This window comes from Heterodontus francisci, chromosome 7 (assembly GCF_036365525.1).
Source record: "Heterodontus francisci isolate sHetFra1 chromosome 7, sHetFra1.hap1, whole genome shotgun sequence".
Classification (NCBI taxonomy): Eukaryota; Metazoa; Chordata; class Chondrichthyes; order Heterodontiformes; family Heterodontidae; genus Heterodontus; species Heterodontus francisci.
The window spans coordinates 60,105,789-60,122,720 of NC_090377.1; the positions used below are offsets into that span (position 1 = coordinate 60,105,789).

The 16,932-nt window shown below is 43.9% G+C and overlaps 1 protein-coding gene across 1 annotated transcript in view; it reads left to right on the forward strand.

Annotated features, from left to right (window-relative positions):
* baz2ba (bromodomain adjacent to zinc finger domain, 2Ba) overlaps positions 1 to 16,932 on the forward strand; it is a 414,581-nt gene that overhangs the window by 163,174 nt on the left and 234,475 nt on the right. The window contains 1 exon segment of the mRNA XM_068035275.1: positions 3,208 to 3,399. Coding sequence (XP_067891376.1) covers positions 3,208 to 3,399 — 192 coding nt within the window.

Sequence of the window (16,932 nt, forward strand, 5' to 3'; positions counted from 1 at the left end):
GGGTACTGCTACATTGGCCGCCTCCACAGGGCAAGGCAGCTGTTGTAGGGCTAATGCCTAGGAGATTCCAGCAAAATTGGGGAGCAGAAGTGGTGAGGGGGGAATTACTGTCCTGCAGTCCCTGTCTGAGACACCCTTCCTCCATGTGCTACAGCCATTTATCTTTGAAGCACTGGGGGGGTGGGTCGGGGGCTACCAGCAACTCATCAGTCCCTGACGTACTGGTGGAATGAGATGAGATGTTCTAATTGTAGCTTTACTTTTCCCCACTGTTTCTCAGCCGCTTTCACGATTTAAATTGGGTTTTGAGGATTCAGCTGGCCCACATTGACTGCAGTCTGACCGGAGCTTTCCTCCCATACATCCGCTTTGACACATGCCCCTCTGCTCTGCAGATAATACAGTTTTAAATTTGAAATGCCTGATATTTGACAGGAATGGTAAAAATAGATTCCACTGCCTGAAGTTGAAATACCGCACAGGTCGACAGAATGCAGTTTGAAGGACTGTCTAGTTATGGTTGCCAGCTGTAGTTGGAGGCATGGTCAAAGGTTATCAGATCACATGACCATTACAAATGTTATTACCTTTACCTTACAAGCTGGATTATCCCAGTAGTTGGACTATTTTTGCTCATGGTTCCACACCAACAGCTGTTGTGTGAAGTTCCAAGAACCAGGAGGCCATCCGTGAACAGGCAGAGGAGAAACCAAGAAATTACAGCACAGGAGGAAGCCCTCCGTAGGGTAGCCAGTTGTCTGGTTTTATACCAGACAGTCTGATTTACAGGTGGTCTGTCCCCTGTCTGGTACCCAGTTTGAACTCGACGCCTTATTGTTCGATTATTTTTATTTTGAAGCGCTCAGCTTCTAGGGAAGTATTTAAAATCAGAATTATTGGTCCTGTCTGTGCCTGCAAAAGCTCAGCCTCGGGGCCACCGTAGCAGCTCCTCCAAAGATCCTATCGGGCCTATCCGTATGTACGTCCTTATGGTGCCCTCATGCTATGTCACTGCGTCGCTTGCGTCGTGATTAGCGTAGACATAGAACCACACTGATGCACACTGCTCTCGTGTCGCTGATGTGAGGAGAGACACAAGAGCCTGGTAAAACTCTCCCTGTTTGTCTGTGCCTTATTCCTCTTCTCAACCTGTATATTACCGTCTCTAAAATGGATTTGGTTACTCAGCAGTCTCAACACTTGTACACACAGTTTCTGATTAAAAACATCACTTGAATTTTTTTTTAAACCCGCTTTAGCTCCTCGAAAGTTCATTATAAGCTGGAAATGTACAAACTTCCCAAGTTTAGCTTGCTGTAAGACACTGGGTTCATTATGTAAAGTATTCTCACTCATTTGAGCAAAAGGTTCGAGTTAATAGTTATTAATTTATTTTAATAAAGAAAAAGTGTGCAAATGCGTGTGTGTGGGGGGGAGTTAGCAGGGGTGCCCAGTATTCTTGGTGTCCATCATCGGCCACCATAGCCCTCAGCCCTGGTGCTTGCACTGTCTCCTGTAATCTACAGATCCTTAAATATATTTTTCCTTTTCAGATATTTATCCCCTTCCCCTTCATATCAAATACTTTTCTCTATCTCAATAGCCACCTGTGGTGAAGGATCCCATGGTCTCAGTTTAACGATCTTCCACTTCCCTTCATCTTTGTTTCTTCCACTTTACTGGCTGTTCCTCCTCAGAGCTGCTTGCACCACATGTTGCTGCTGTTCCTTGCACAACAAACAATGATGATGAATATCCCCATCCCCTCTCAATCCCTGATCTCCCATTTCTCTTCTCTTTCCTCCGGACCCTTCTCTTTCCTTTCTCCTTCACTTCCCACAAGCCCATTCACCAGTCTCCACGTGTCCCCAAGCCCCTAATGTTCTCATGCTCCAATTTTAGAGCTGGCCTCTGAATACAAAGCCTACCCCAAACCGAAATGCTGAGACTTTACCCACCGCAGACCCACCCCTGAATATTGACACCCTCACTGTGCTCCATGTGGTTTCAGCTCTCTGCAGTTTAGTTTAGAGATACAGCACTGAAACAGGCCCTTCGGCCCACCGAGTCTGTGCCGATCATCAACCACCCATTTATACTAATCCTACACTAATCCCATATTCCTACCACATCCCCACCTGTCCCTATATTTCCCTACCACCTACCTATACTAGGGGCAATTTATAATGGCCAATTTACCTACCAGCCTGCAAGTCTTTGGCATGTGGGAGGAAACTGGAGCACCCGGAGAAAACCCACGCAGACACAGGGAGAACTTGCAAACTCCACACAGGCAGTACCCAGAATTGAACCCGGGTTGCTGGAGCTGTGAGGCTGTGGTGCTAACCACTGCGCCACTGTGCCGCAGTGGTGGTCAGGTGATGTCATGACGCAGGTGCACTATGCTGGGGCATTTAATGCCATGATCGCCATGTAAATAATCTCCTTTAAAAAAAAAACCATTATCTCTAAGGCTGTAGAGGCAATGCCCTGGAGACTCATGCCTCATTTCATGAGAATACTGATCATTCTGAGACAGTTCCTGGCTTTTGTGGAGTTCTGTACCCAGCATCCATAGCAGCAGAGAATCCGCTCTATCCCTGAGACAAATGCCAATTTTTTCACTGTTGCCCCCTCGCACTTACCTCTGTGCCTGATGTTTTAAATTGCAAGTGGACTTGGTGCATTGAGGGCTGTCTGTAGTTCGTAATTTGCGGTTTCAAGGTGCAGCTTGTGTCTGTAATAATTAATGTAAGTTATTTGGGACTGCCAATAAGTGTGTGTTTTTTGCAGTTGTCTGTCTGTAGAGATGCTATATAAATGAAAGTCTTTTCCTTTCTTATTTCTTTGATTCAAAGTTATTCTTTTCAGATATCTTGTTGTTTGGACACAAGTGCCACAAGAAATAGATGCTAGCCTTCTGGGCATTGCTATCAAATAGTCATCTCTATACCAGTGGATGATACAAAACAGTGTATTATGATTAGGCTGTTGAGTCTGCACGGATACTGATTTTTTTTTTATATATATATCTACTGTGGAAAAAATGTTTGAAATGTAATTGATAGCAAATTACAAAATGGGAGAAGTATTTAAATGTATATAGATGAAGTTGCTACTAGTATCAAACTACTTTTAACATCCTTTTTTCACTCCCCAATACATTAAAAAAAATATTATAGCATTTAACTTATTGTTCACTTTCAGGGCAAATGTTTAGAGCAGCAGCTGGAGATCAGCCTTTTAATTTGTCTGCAGTATCGAGTGCCTTCCCAATGGTTAACCACGCAGCCTTTGGACTGCACACTACAAGCTCAGGGCGTTCGGAGTTTGGCGGTCTGGGAACAATTGGTGCATCTACAGCCTTAGTGGGGCACACACAATTATCATCATTTCCAGGTACTATAAACATTTTTAATTTTTTTTTCCATTAATGGCAATCCACAGTGTGAGAAAAGATTTAACCTCAGAAATTCAGTCGTCCTGTGCTTTGGGCACTAACTGGCCTGCTAAGGCCCTAATATGGTGGGCAGGAAGTGTACATATTTTCCAGCCAGAAGTGCACCTCCCGTCGGATTATTTAAGGTTGATGTGCTTGCGGCAGGAGTGCATGTTGGCAATGTTTAAAAGGCACATAAAGGCTGGATCTGTTTCTGATTTTCAAATACCCCAGTGTTTCACTTGCCACGTGCTAAACTCAATCAGCACAGAATCAGGCAGGATATATCCTCACCAGTGATACATAAAAGCATAATGATGGTTTATCATTTCAGGCTGATGGTTGATTTCTGGCCATCTCTCGGTGTGTTATATCACTCTGAAAAATTCACTTAGTGTAAACAAATAAAGATTTTGCTAGTGTTGCACCGTTTTAGGTTGCCTCAAATTGTTTGGCTGCAGACATGGGTGATCTCATCAGGTTGCCTTTGGTGCTGGAGGACAAAGGCGAGTTGCAAGGAAGATACCATGGAGCAGGAGAAGTTGCTAGAAGCGGGGGAAGAGGAGGGTGCTGAATGGGAGGCCATATCCATAGAGGAACTTCAGGGACCACTTCTCCAACATTAACTTAACTCTTTTTTTATTATTCTTTCATGGGATGTGGGAGTCACCGGCAAAGCCAGTATTTGCTGCCCATCCCTAATTACCCTTGACAATTGAGTAGCTGGCTAGGCCATTTCAGAGGGCAGTTAAGAGTCAAGCACATTGGTGTGGATCTGCAGACGCATGTAGGCCAGACTGGGTAAGGACAGCAAATTTCCTTCCCTAAAGGACATTAGTGAACCAGATGTGTTTTTATGGCGGTCGATAGTTTCGTGGCACCATTACTGAGACTAGCTTTCAATTCCAGATTTTTATTAATTAATTGAATTTAAATTCCACCAGCTGCCAAGGTGGGATTTGAAACCATGTTCCTAGGGCATTAGCCCAGGCCTCTGGATTACTAGTTCAGTGACATTACCACTACCCCACCATCTCCCCTCAGGACCAATGTATGAGGATAAATAAGGAGGATTATTTTAACGCAACAAGTTGTTTTTGTTATGAATTGGAATTGCTGCCTGAAAGGATGTTGGAAGTAGATTCAGTAGTAACTTGCAAAAGGAAATTGGATGTATACTTGAAAAGGAAAAATTTGCCGGACTCTTGGTGAAGAGCAGGAGAATGGGACTAATTGGATAGCTCTTTCAAAGAGTTCACAGAGGCACGTCGGGCCGAAGGACCTGCTGCTATGATTCTATGAGTCGGTATAAACAACACAAAATCCAGAACAAAAAGAAATTTGTCAATCAAATCTATTACATCTTTATAGAATCATTAAGGCACAGAAGGAGGCCATTGACCCATCGAATTCTTGACAGCACTCTGTCGAGCAATCCAACCAGTCCCATTCCCCGCTCTAACCTCATAGGCCTTCAAGTTTATTTCCCTCAAGTGCCCATCAAATTTCCTTTTGAAATCATTCATTGTCGCCTCTTCCATCACCCTTGTAGGCAGCGGGTTCCTGGACATTACCACTCGCTGAGTACAAAAAAAGTTCTTCCTCACATCTCCCCTGCATCTCTTCCCAAAATCTTAAATCTGTATCCCCCTAGACATTGTACCATCTGCTAATGGGAAGAGCTTTTCTTTGTCTACCTTATCTAAACCTTTCATAATCTCGCACACCTTTATCAAATTTCCCCTCAATTTCCTTTGCTTGAATGAGAACAACCCCAGCTTCTCCAACCTAACCTTTTAGCTAAATTCCCTCATCCCTGGAACCATTCTGGTAAATGTCCTCTGCACTCTCAAGGACCCTCACAAGCTTCCTAAAATGTGGCTGGAGCATTCTGGCCCAGTTGGCTGTATGGCATCAGCTAGATGAAGTGGCTGGTGGGGAATCAGGCATGCTGTCATTCCGAGGAGATAGCAGCTGCCTCTACTATGGAACCAAGGTCATTCTCCTGGGATGACGCATTAGCACTCGTATGACTCTGTAGAGTTCAGAATTCCTGTGACATTTTGAAGATTGCTGTTGACCTTTGTCCCTGAGGCAAGGTGGCAGTCATCTGAAAATGTATGGCAGCAGTTTGAGCAGCCATAGTAGCCATCTGAGTTTCCATGCCAACAATCTGTGCTGCCATGGGAGTTGTCAGCAGAGGCTCCATCATGATGGGTTCCACTTTGTTGTAAATGGAGCTGACTGCTCAGTCCATGTTGGACAAAATGGTCAATGCTGTGTGCAAAACCCTTCGGGTAGATTGGAGCTAGACTCCTCCATGCTCTGTTACATTGTTCGCAGCTCTCTGGCAGGTTTCCAATGCACCTTGCATTTCCTGGTAGATGCCCAAGAGCTTTCTTCAGTAGTCTGGATCCTCGAAAGTCAGAAGGTAGGTCCTCTGAAGCAGAACTAGTGTATGACCTTGCCTTCTGGTGAGCTTGCACATGTGACTCCTATCCCTCTGCCCTACCTTCTGCGCATTTGTGCCTTGTGAGCCACCACTTTGTGGATGCCTGCTCTAACCGAGCCTTTAAAATATGGGTTATTTGACCATTATCTGAGCTGGTGCTTGAGTGTCAGATTGAGTGACATGCACCTTCCTGAAGACTTGCCTCCACTTCGTTGACTGGCGCAGGGGCTTCTAAATTCTCAGCTCCTGAAAAGAAAGAGAGGAATGAGGGTTAGTTTTTTTTATTGTGAAGGGAGAGCAGAGGGCAAACAGTGTGTCCACATTTATAATAGGTTTTTATCTACATAAACTCATCACTCAAAACAATCTGAACCTGGGTTGTGCAATTTAGTCATTGGATTCCCACTACTTTCCCTCAAGACATTTTCTGAAATTTTTTAAAATCTGGATTTTTCCATCAGTAATTAAAATTTGTAATGCCTAGAATAAGGCTTTAAACATATTATAAAAATCAAACCATATATTTCACAATAACATGATTAATTGTATCTGTATTTTTTTGTGTTTTCAATGCCTTTATGAAAGATTTTAGTTGAAGATCGCTCCTCTCCAAAAAGTCTGGACTTGGAGTTAACATACTTATCCGTTGCTGTGACACTGAATTTAGATTATGCAGTTTGAACATGTGCAGTGTACTTAATTTCCCAGGTTACATCCATATCAGTGAGCAGTACTGTACGGTTTTTTCAGCTTCTAACAGTTTCCGCTCAAATGTTTTCAAAATTACTTGGAAAGCTAGAGGATCAATGTCAAAATTTTTATTCAGGTACCATTTATTTAGAGATTTTGTTTCAAAACAGAAGCTTTTTTTTTTAAAAAGAAAAACTAGAATGTGGGGGGAAAAGACAGACTGATGTTTACACACCTGTAAAACTTCAAAAATGTATTAAACTGAGAGTGTCTTTTCCTAATGTAATTTTGTTGCATTTCCAAAAAACGTTGAATTTTGAAACAACCTCCAATTATCCTGATATTAGCAATTGTGTTGACAGTGAAGACACCTCCAGCTATCTCACTTGTTTATCACCTATATTCAGTTGGCAAAACAGCCTATAATTATTTTAATTACAAGTGACAAACAGAGTATTTGGAATGCTTTAATCAGAGAGGAAAGCCCACTTGATTGGCACCTAATCCACCATCTTAAACATTCACTCGCTCCACCACTGGCGCACAGTGGCTGCGGTGTGTATCATCTATAAGGTGCACTACAACTTGCAAAGGCTTCTTTGACTGCACCTTCCCAAACATGAAACCTGTACCACCTAGAAGGACAATGCAGCAGGTGCATGGGAACACTGTCACGCACCATTCTGAGGTGGAAAAATATCATAATTTCTTCATCGTCGCTGGGTTCAAATTCTGGAATTTCCTGGTTAACAGCATTGTTCAGCACCATTCACAACTCCTCAGATACTGAAACAGTGTGTGTAGAAATGCAGCAAGACCTGGACAATATCCAGGCTTGGGCTGATAAGTGGCAAGTAACATTCGTGCCACACAAGTGCCAGGCAATGACCATCTCCAACAAGAGAGAATCTAACCATCTCCCCATGACATTTAATGGCATTACCATCGCTAAATCGCCCGCTATCAACATTCTGGGGGTTACCATTGACCAGAAACTGAACTGGACCAACCACAGAAATGCTGTAGCTACAAGAGCAGGTCAAAGGCTTGAAATTCTGCGGCGACTAACTCATCTCCTGACCACCATCTACAAGGCACAAGTCAGGAGTGTGGTGGAATACTCTCCAACAACATTCAAGAAGCTCAACACCATCCAGGTCAAAGCAGCCCGCTTGATTGGGACCCATTCAGCACCCTCAACATTCACTCCCTCCACCACCGATGCACAGTGGCAGCAGTGTGTACCATCTACAAGATGCACTGCAACAACAAACCAAGGCTCCTGAGACAGCACCATCCAAACCCGAGACCTCTACTACTTAGAAGGACAAGGGCAGCAAATGCATGGGAACACCACCACCTGCAAGATCTCTTCCAAGCCACACACCATGCTGACTAAAAGAAAATGCGAGGCTAGCACGTTCCAGGTAGCCTGCAACTCTTTACGCCAGTCTGCCCCTCTTAAAGGGGAGTTGTACTGATGGAAAGGATGCTGCTGCTGACTGCTGGTACTGCAATTGTCTACAATTGGAAACTAAGCAAATGAAGCACCATTAAAAGCAAAATACCGCGGATGCTGGAAATCTGAAATAAAAACAAGAAATGCTGGAAATACTCAGCAGGGAGAGAACTCCCAGGTTCAAAGCTGCTGCACTGGAGGCCTTAGTCGTGGAAGTTGACAGTGGGAGACAGGCCATGTTTCTGCGTGGGGTCAGGCAGTCCACAAGGAATGCTCTCTGAAGGAAATAGGAACAGATAGCTAGGGAGATCAACTCCTGGAGTCTGGCCCCGAGGACCTAGAAGCAGTCCCGGAACAAGTTCATTATGGGTGGTCAAGGTCAGTGCGTGCATCATCACATGACATCTCCAAACCATCACACCACCAACCTCTTAAGACTGCTCAATGCACCACGCTCCTAGCACTCACCTATTAAGCAGTCCCTGGTGTTCAGGACTCAAGCCTAACATTCAGATACTCCACCCTTGCACACCTTCCAATGATGCCAGCCCCACACCCTCCTCTTGCTTCCTCCACAAACTTCCAGCTATTTAGCTGTGGCAGGCCCATCACCTAAACATAGTGCAACACAATCATTAACATTCTTCTTTCTTTATTGCAAGACAAGGTGGCATACAATAGAAAGGAGCCGAGCGGAACTAGCTGAGGACAGGTACGCCTGCATCCCCTGAACCCTACGTTGGCGTTGTGACTGTTACAGAGCCTGTTGCATCTGGCATTGCTGAGAACTTGGAGGATTATGGTATGTTCCCGCCTTATGTCCCTTCTCAACTCCCACCTTAACTCATCCTGCTATCTGGCATGAAGTTTAGGCTGCAGATTTTGCGACCATGGATCTATTGCTTTGCACTCCACTCCAGCTTCCCTCATTCCAACCCTTCTGATTTTCTGCTTTCAGATACCCAAGCACAGCTGCTTGTCCAGCTGCAGCAGCCTTAGGAGGAAGAGATGGAGAGCAACACCAGACCACTGATACCACTTGCAGCTACCTACTCAGATAATGGCACTGTGTGAACTTTAGAGGCTAGTATAGAGTCGGGATCAGCGCATGGTGAGTCACTGGGTGCGAGTGGGCTGCAGCAAGGCCGAGGGAAAGGATAGCTTGTGTGCCAGCTCACTGGAGGGTGAGGTTGCAGGTGAGTTCTGCTATAGGAAACTCAGATGAGGACTTTGATGAGGATGCACACCAAGATCCTTGGTGGTGTGTTGGCAGGCCTGCCAGACAGCCTCCTGTCACTTTTAAGGAGCATGGAGGAGTCTGGCTCCAATGTGGCAGAGGGCATTGTGCAAATCTTGGAACCCGTTCTTTCCAGCATGCAAGTGGTGGCCAGCTCCATCACAGCACTTGCGGACCTAACCATGATGCAGCATCTGGTGGCTGCTGTCTCTTCTTCCATTTCAGCACAGGAATAAGCTGCCCAATGTCTGAGTGCTGCAGTGGAAGCCCGGCGGAGGTCCTGAAATCCATGCTTGCTGCCATCCAGACTCAAACTGTTCCATCACGGCCATGGATCTTCGTGCTCAGAGGGACATGCGGACTTGCCTGGCAATCCAGTGATTCAACAGATTACCGCAATTGGTGAGGTGCCACCCCATGGGATGACTCAGGATGGCAGCATTTGTGTTCCCACCACTGCCTCTCCACTAGTGCTCTTCCTGGTGCTTCTCAGCCAGCCAGCCCAGACTGCTGGTCATGGCAAGAGGGTGCAGTCCAAAGCTGCTTGAGGGTGTCCTGCAAGGTCATCTGCAGTGTCCCCCACTGAAAGCCAGCAGCCTTCCACCAGCCATGCTGTAGCCACTGGGTAGCACTGTGTGGGAGCACTAGGACAGACCAAGGTAAAATTTGGTAATAAGGGCCACATTGCTACTGCGGTAGTTTGGGTGAGGCAGGTGCTAGAAAGTTAGAAAGTATAGTTATGTGCGTGGTTTCTAATGGAGAACTGAAACGGAATGGAGAATTGACCATGAGCCAGTATTAAGTTAATCAAGGTGTCCAATAGTGATGAGTAGTGACCTTTATAATTAGTAGCGCACACAAAACTACATTCATATAGTAGTGGAAGGAGGAAGCAGGCTAGTTACTTTCTGGTCACTTCTACTGACCTTTATATTATGGTCTCTTTCTAAATGAAGGAACTGGGAGGTTACAAACAGCTACTAATCTTAAAACAAGTTTCCTTCAGCATTGGTGATTTAGTCCATTATTCATCTCAGGGTGTCTTTATTTAGAGCACTTCTCTACAGAATTATCTATTGCAGTTTTAAAGGAATGACTGACGTAACATAGTTCCATATTAGTTTCAAACATTTTTCATCGTGGTAGTCTTACGAAAATGCCTCTGTTTTGTTGAATATATTTTTTGAGGATTCTTTTTTGAAAGATTGAAGAAATGTTAAACTTCGGGGTTTTCAAAGTGGGTCATGTAAAGCCCACTTGACTTTGCAAAACAGTCCCTAGAAATGTTTTTTAAAAGGAGCACTGAGAGGTCTTGTGTGGAAAACAAGCCTTTCCGGGAAACCACCTGACTTCCAGCAACATCATCAAGCCTTTCTGGGAAACCACCTGATTTCCAGCTCAATAAACAACAGAGAACTTTGGACACCTGGAAAAGTTGTTTACAAAGAAGTGACAGGTCAAGATTGATGGAGGTCAAAAGGTTGACCTTTTGTCGGTTTCGCTTTTGAATTGTTTTGAGTTGGGGTTGAACTGTATAAAAAGGGAGAGAGCTTCCAAGGAGAGGAGAGAAGATCACAACCCAGCTCAGCTTTCTAGCACTCCTCTAAAAGATCACGAGAAGTCCACTGTGTCAACTCACCTCGTCTCCTGTCTTTGAAGAAAAGCTTGCTAAATTAATTCTCAACACCGCCTGAACTCTTCTAAAAGATCCTAGTGACCAGTCTACGTGTACTCAGAGGCCAGAATGTATGCCAGTAGCTCATCTGTTGTTTTCTTCAAGAATGAGCAAATATTCAGCTCAGGTTTTTGGTCTGTAACAGAGCTCTAAAAACAAAAATTCCTTTATTTTTATGGTGTGTGTGTGTGTGAGGTGAAAAGGGAGCTTTAATGTTTCAATCTGTGTGTTTATGCTTTACTTCATTACTGGTTAAGACTTGTTTTATAATAAACTGATAATTTTGTTTATTGAAAAATCCTGGTGTGTTTTATTCTGGGATAAAAATAGTCTATGATTGACTATATCTGTAAGTGGGAAAAAATTTAAATATGTGTTGTGACCCGTGGAGAAGTGGAACTAGAATAAACAGTGCACTCCTCCTGCCTCGGTTGTAACAGTAGTTTCCTTAGGTGAGTAAAAGTTATTGATTCTTAACATTCTTGTTGTATAATGATTGTGCACTATTGATACAATACTGCCTGTAAAATAAAGCATGACCTCTGACTTACTGAGTAAAGCCACTGGAAATGTGCTCACGTTATAAAATGTTAAATATTATCATTGGAATCAAAATCTACCTTGAGTTCGGAACTATGCAGAACTTGAATATAATTCAATGCCGTTTTGAAAGCTAATTTCACTAATATTACTACTTGTATTTTAGTTGCTGTGGATGGGTTATATTAGATTGTTCTCAAGAAATAACTTTGAAATTAAATATTAGTATTGTTTGAAACCATGATGTCAGAATCACCAGTATCGATTTTTTTGTTTTTGTTTAGCTCCTCTCTCTGGACTTTATGTAGGAGTATTTGAACTTGTGTTTACGATACATTGTGTATGCTGAGTTTAAATAAAAAGTTTGTTTTCTCATTCTGTCAACCAAGGGGAGGGAGTTATATGTCTATGTTATATACCTACTTCTGCAGAATATTTATTACAATGCACATTTGTTAAGGAGGCAGGTCACAGCATGAAACAAAAGCTAAAACTGCTGAAAACACTCAGCAGGCCAGTCAGGAACTTTGAAGAGAAGAGGCTCAACATAATTTTAGGTGAGAACCCATCATCAGAAATCTCTTTACAGCCACTGACTGAGCTACTGAGTGTTGCACCAGTTTCTGTTTTGTTTTAGATTTCCAGCATCTGTAGTATTTTGCAACCACATACATCTATTTTTCGGCCTTATTTGTTTGCAAATATACTGTCGTTTACCTCATGTAATACTCTGAAATAGTTCACTTGGTTCAGCACATTAGCTATCTGTGTTCATGATTTGTTGGCTACTCTCCTGCTATGCTTTCAACCACTAGTACCACTACTGACCGAGCTGGCCGAGTCCTAAAGGACATAGCTGCTAGACTGGGTATGCGGCAGGTGGTAAGGGAACCAACAAGAGAGAAAAATATACTTGACCTCGTCCTCAGCAATCTGCCTGCCGCAGATGCATCTGTCCATGACAGTATTGGTAGGAGTGACTGCCGCAAGTCGTTGTGGAGACTAAGTCCCACCTTCACATTGAGGATACCCTCCTTCGTGTTGTGTGGCACTACCACCGTGCTAAATGGGATAGATTTCGAACAGATCTAGCAATGCAAAACTGGGCATCCATGAGGCGCTGTGGGCCATCAGCAGCAGCAGAATTGTACTCAACCACAATCTGTAACCTCATGGCCCGGCATATCCCCCACTTTACCATTACCATCAAGCCAGGAGACCAACCCTGGTTCAATGAAGTGTGCAGGAGAACATGCCAGGTGCAGCACCAGGCATACCTCAAAATGAGATAAACAGAGCTAAGCCATCCCATAACCGAAGGATCAAATCTAAGCTCTGCAGTCCTGCCACATCCAGCCGTGGATGGTGGTCGACAATTAAACAACTAACTAGAGGAGGTGGTTCCACAAATATCCCCATCCTCAATAATGGGGGAGCCCAGCACATCAGTGCGAAAGATCAGGCTGAAGCATTTGCAATAACCTTCAGCCAGAAGTGCCGAGTTGATGATCCATCTCGGCCTCCTCCTGAAGTCCCCAGCATCACAGATGCCAAACTTCAGCCAATTCGATTCACTCCGTGTGATATCAAGAAACGACTGAAGGCACTGGATACTGCAAAGGCTATGGGCCCTGACAATATTCCGGCAATAGTACTGAAGACCTGTGCTCCAGAACCTTCCGCGTCCCTAGCCAAGCTGTTCCAGTACAGCTACAACACTGGCATCTATCCTGTAATGTGGAAAATTGCCCAGGTATGTCTTGCACACAAAAAGCAGGACAAGTCCAACCCGGACAATTACCGCCCCATCAGCCTACTCTCAATCATCAGTAAAGTGATGGAAGGTGTCATCAACAGTGCCATCAAGCAGCACTTGCTTAGCAATAACCTGCTCAGTTGTGTTCCGCCAGGGCCACTCAGCTCCTGACCTCATTACAGCTTTGGTCCAAATATGGAGAAAAGAGCTGAACTCAATAGGTGAGGTGATTGTGACTGCCCTTGACATCAAGGCAGCATTTGACCAAGTATGGCATCAAGGAGCCCTAGCAAAACTGGAGTCAATGGGATTTCAGAGGGAAAACCCTCCACTGGCTGGAGTCATACCTAGTGCAAAGGAAGATGGTTGTGGTTGTTGGAGGTCCATCATCTGAGCTCCAGGACATCTCTGCAAGAGTTCCTCAGGGTAGTGTCCTAGGCCCAACTATCTTCAGCTGCTTCATCAATGGCCTTCCTTCAATCATAAGGTCAGAAGTGGTGATGATTGCACAATGTTCAGCACCATTCGTGACTCCTCAGATACTGAAGCAGTCAGTGTAGAAATGCAGCAAGACTTGGACAATATCCAGGCTTGGGCTGATAAGTGGCAAGTAACATTCGCGCCAAACAAGTGCCAGGCAATGACCATCTCCAACAAGAGAGAATCTAACCATCTCCCCATGACATTTAATGGCATTATTATTGCTGAATCCCCCACCATCAACATCCTAGGGGTTACCATTGACCAGAAACTGAACTGGAATAGCCATTATAAATACCATGGCTACAAGAGCAGGACAGAGGCTAGGAATCCTGCGGCGAGTAACCCAGCTCCTGACTCCTCAAAGCCTGTCCACCATCTACAAGGCACAAGTCAGGAGTGTGACGGAATACTCTCCACTTGCCTCGATGGGTGCAGCTCCAACAACATCCAGAAGCTCGACACCATCCAGGACAAAGCAGCCCGCTTGATTGGCACCCTATCTACAAACATTCACTCCCTCTACCACCGACGCACAGTGGCAGCAGTGTGTACCATCTACAAGATGCACAAGAGCAACTCAACAAGGCTTCTTCGACCGAACCTTCCAAACTCGCAACCTCTATCACCTAGAAGGATAAGGGCGGCAGATTCTTGGGAACACCACCGTCTGCAAGTTCCCCTCCAAACCACACACCATCCTGAGTTGGAACTATATCGCCGTTCCTTCACTGTCACTGGGTCAAGATCCTGAAACTCCCTTCGTAGCAGCACTGTGGGTATACCTACAACCCAAGGACTGCAGCAGTTCAAGAAGGCAGCTCACCACCACCTTTATAAGGGCAATTGGGAATGGGCAAAAATGCCTGCCTAGCCAGCGATGCCCACATCTCATGAATGAATAATTTTTTAAAAAGATGAGGGAGATACTAAATTCAACAACTTAGAGGGGATAAAACCCCAGGTTTGAATGGATTGTATCCTTCCCTGCCCAAAGAAGCTTAGGAAGAGATAGCAGAGGCTATGTATTACATAGAATTGGGCAGAACAGGAATAGCCCATTCAGCCCAACTGGCCTATGCTGGTGTTTGTGTTCCACACTAGCTTCCTTCCACCCTATTTCATTTCACCCTATCCGCTTCCTTACATAATGAAAGTTCTTCCATCATTATTAAAATGATTAATTTATTTTTAGCGAATATAAAATCTTTGTTTCTTTTCATACAAATCTCACTCAGGTCATACATTTGCTACATGGCAAGACTTAGAGACCTGTTCTCATGATTCTCTAAATGATGTTCATCAGTCAGCAACCAGTAGGCATGTGACACCAGCCTCTTGGCAACTCTGTCTCTCTTCAGTTTTCCTTCCACTTCCATCCCAGTCCCCATGGAAAGGTGTGACAGTGACTGGGAATAGCAGAGTTGGAGTAATGGTTCAAACTGATGCTGAACAACAGTAAAATATGTACACTTCATGACAGTCCCAAATATTTTACATGATAGAAATACAAGAGGCACTGTGGAATGACAGACACTCGCAAACTGACGTACCAAGCCCTATTTACTTAGTGTATTTTCTAACCTTAAAACATGGGGCAGCGTATCTTCCCTAAGGTGATGAGCTCAAAACTGGACATAGTGCTACAAATGATGTCTGGCCAGCAATCTGTTCAAGTGAAGGCAATCAAAAATGAGATCCAGGCAATAATGACCATAAAGAACATTACCCAACATACTGTCTATCTCTTGCATGCAGCACTAACAGTCTCCTCCAGGAACTCTTTTGAATATTTGCAGCAAATCTGTCCCCTCTGCTCACAGTATCAGCCATGGCTCTGTTGATAGCACCGTTGCCTGAGGCAGAAGGTTGTGGATTCAAGTCCACTCCAGAGACTTAACACAAACCTAGGCTGCCACTCCAGTACGAAGAAAATGCTGCATTGTGGGAGGTGCCATCTTTCGGATGACGCATTAAGCTGAGACTTTGTGTTCTCAGGTGGATGAGAAAGATTCCATGGCATTATTTTGATGAAGAGCAGGTATCATACATAAGAACATAAACCAATATTTATCCTCAATCAACATCACTAAAATAGATTATCTGGTCATTAACACATTGCTGTTTGTGGAAGTTTGCTGTGTGCAAGTTGGCTGCTGCATTTCCTACATTGCAACAATGACCACACTTCAAAAGGTACTTCATTGGCTGTAATGTGCTTTGGAATGTCCTAATGTTGTGAAATGCTAGTCTTACTGCTCGAGTGGCAACCTATTCTAAAGATTAGTGATGCTTCACCAAAAGAAAAATGTGACATCTAACCTAGTTTTATGCTGATGTAGCTTGTACAAATGCTCCCATGTTTTCCTTATTTTATATAATTCAAATAATCTGTCCACTTGTGCACAGTCTAGTCCTTTCATCAATTTAGATGCTTCAGTTAAATCTCTCTAAAGTCTAAGGGAGAGAAATTTGTTTGCGAGAAACAGCGCTATGCAAACTTGTCTTGATTCCCTGGGGGCAGGCAGCGCCACAGACCATTACCTACATAGCCCACATGGCATTCTTCAATTATGTAGAATTTCTCCCCCTACGTTTCTTTAAATTAAGTGCTTGATATTATCCTAGTGAACTAACACTATGCCATCTATGCCTTTAATTCCATCTCTTTAATGGAATGCTGAAACGCCACACAAAACTCTATTTGTAGTCTAGACATTTTTTAAAACACATTTGTCATTACCACTGCTCTTGTGATCTGTGCCCCTTTTTATAATACCAAAGTGCCATTGGTCTTGTGGCTTTTTTCTACTGCACTTGTACTTTCAGAGAATTATGTTTTTGAACTCTTTGTTGTCTCAAATCTTCATCTTTCAGTATATTCCCATTGATTGTATACTCCCATTCCTAAGGAGGATTGGAAAATTGTGGGTTGAGCTTCTGCAAACTCCTCAATTCATTCAGTAGTCTAAAATCCATGCCATCAAGGTACAGTAACTTACTCACCTTAAGTTCTTGTAATTTTTTTTCAGAACCAATTCCCCCTTTGTAGCCCTGATTCTATCAAATGCTTCCCCAGTAGGTTAGCTTTTAGAATTACTACTGTGATTAGAATCTGCTTTTCCTAACTTCTGTCTTATTCTCCATTGCTTCTCTCAAATAAAGGTGCCTAGCTTCAGGAAGCTTTAACATAGTGACTGTGGT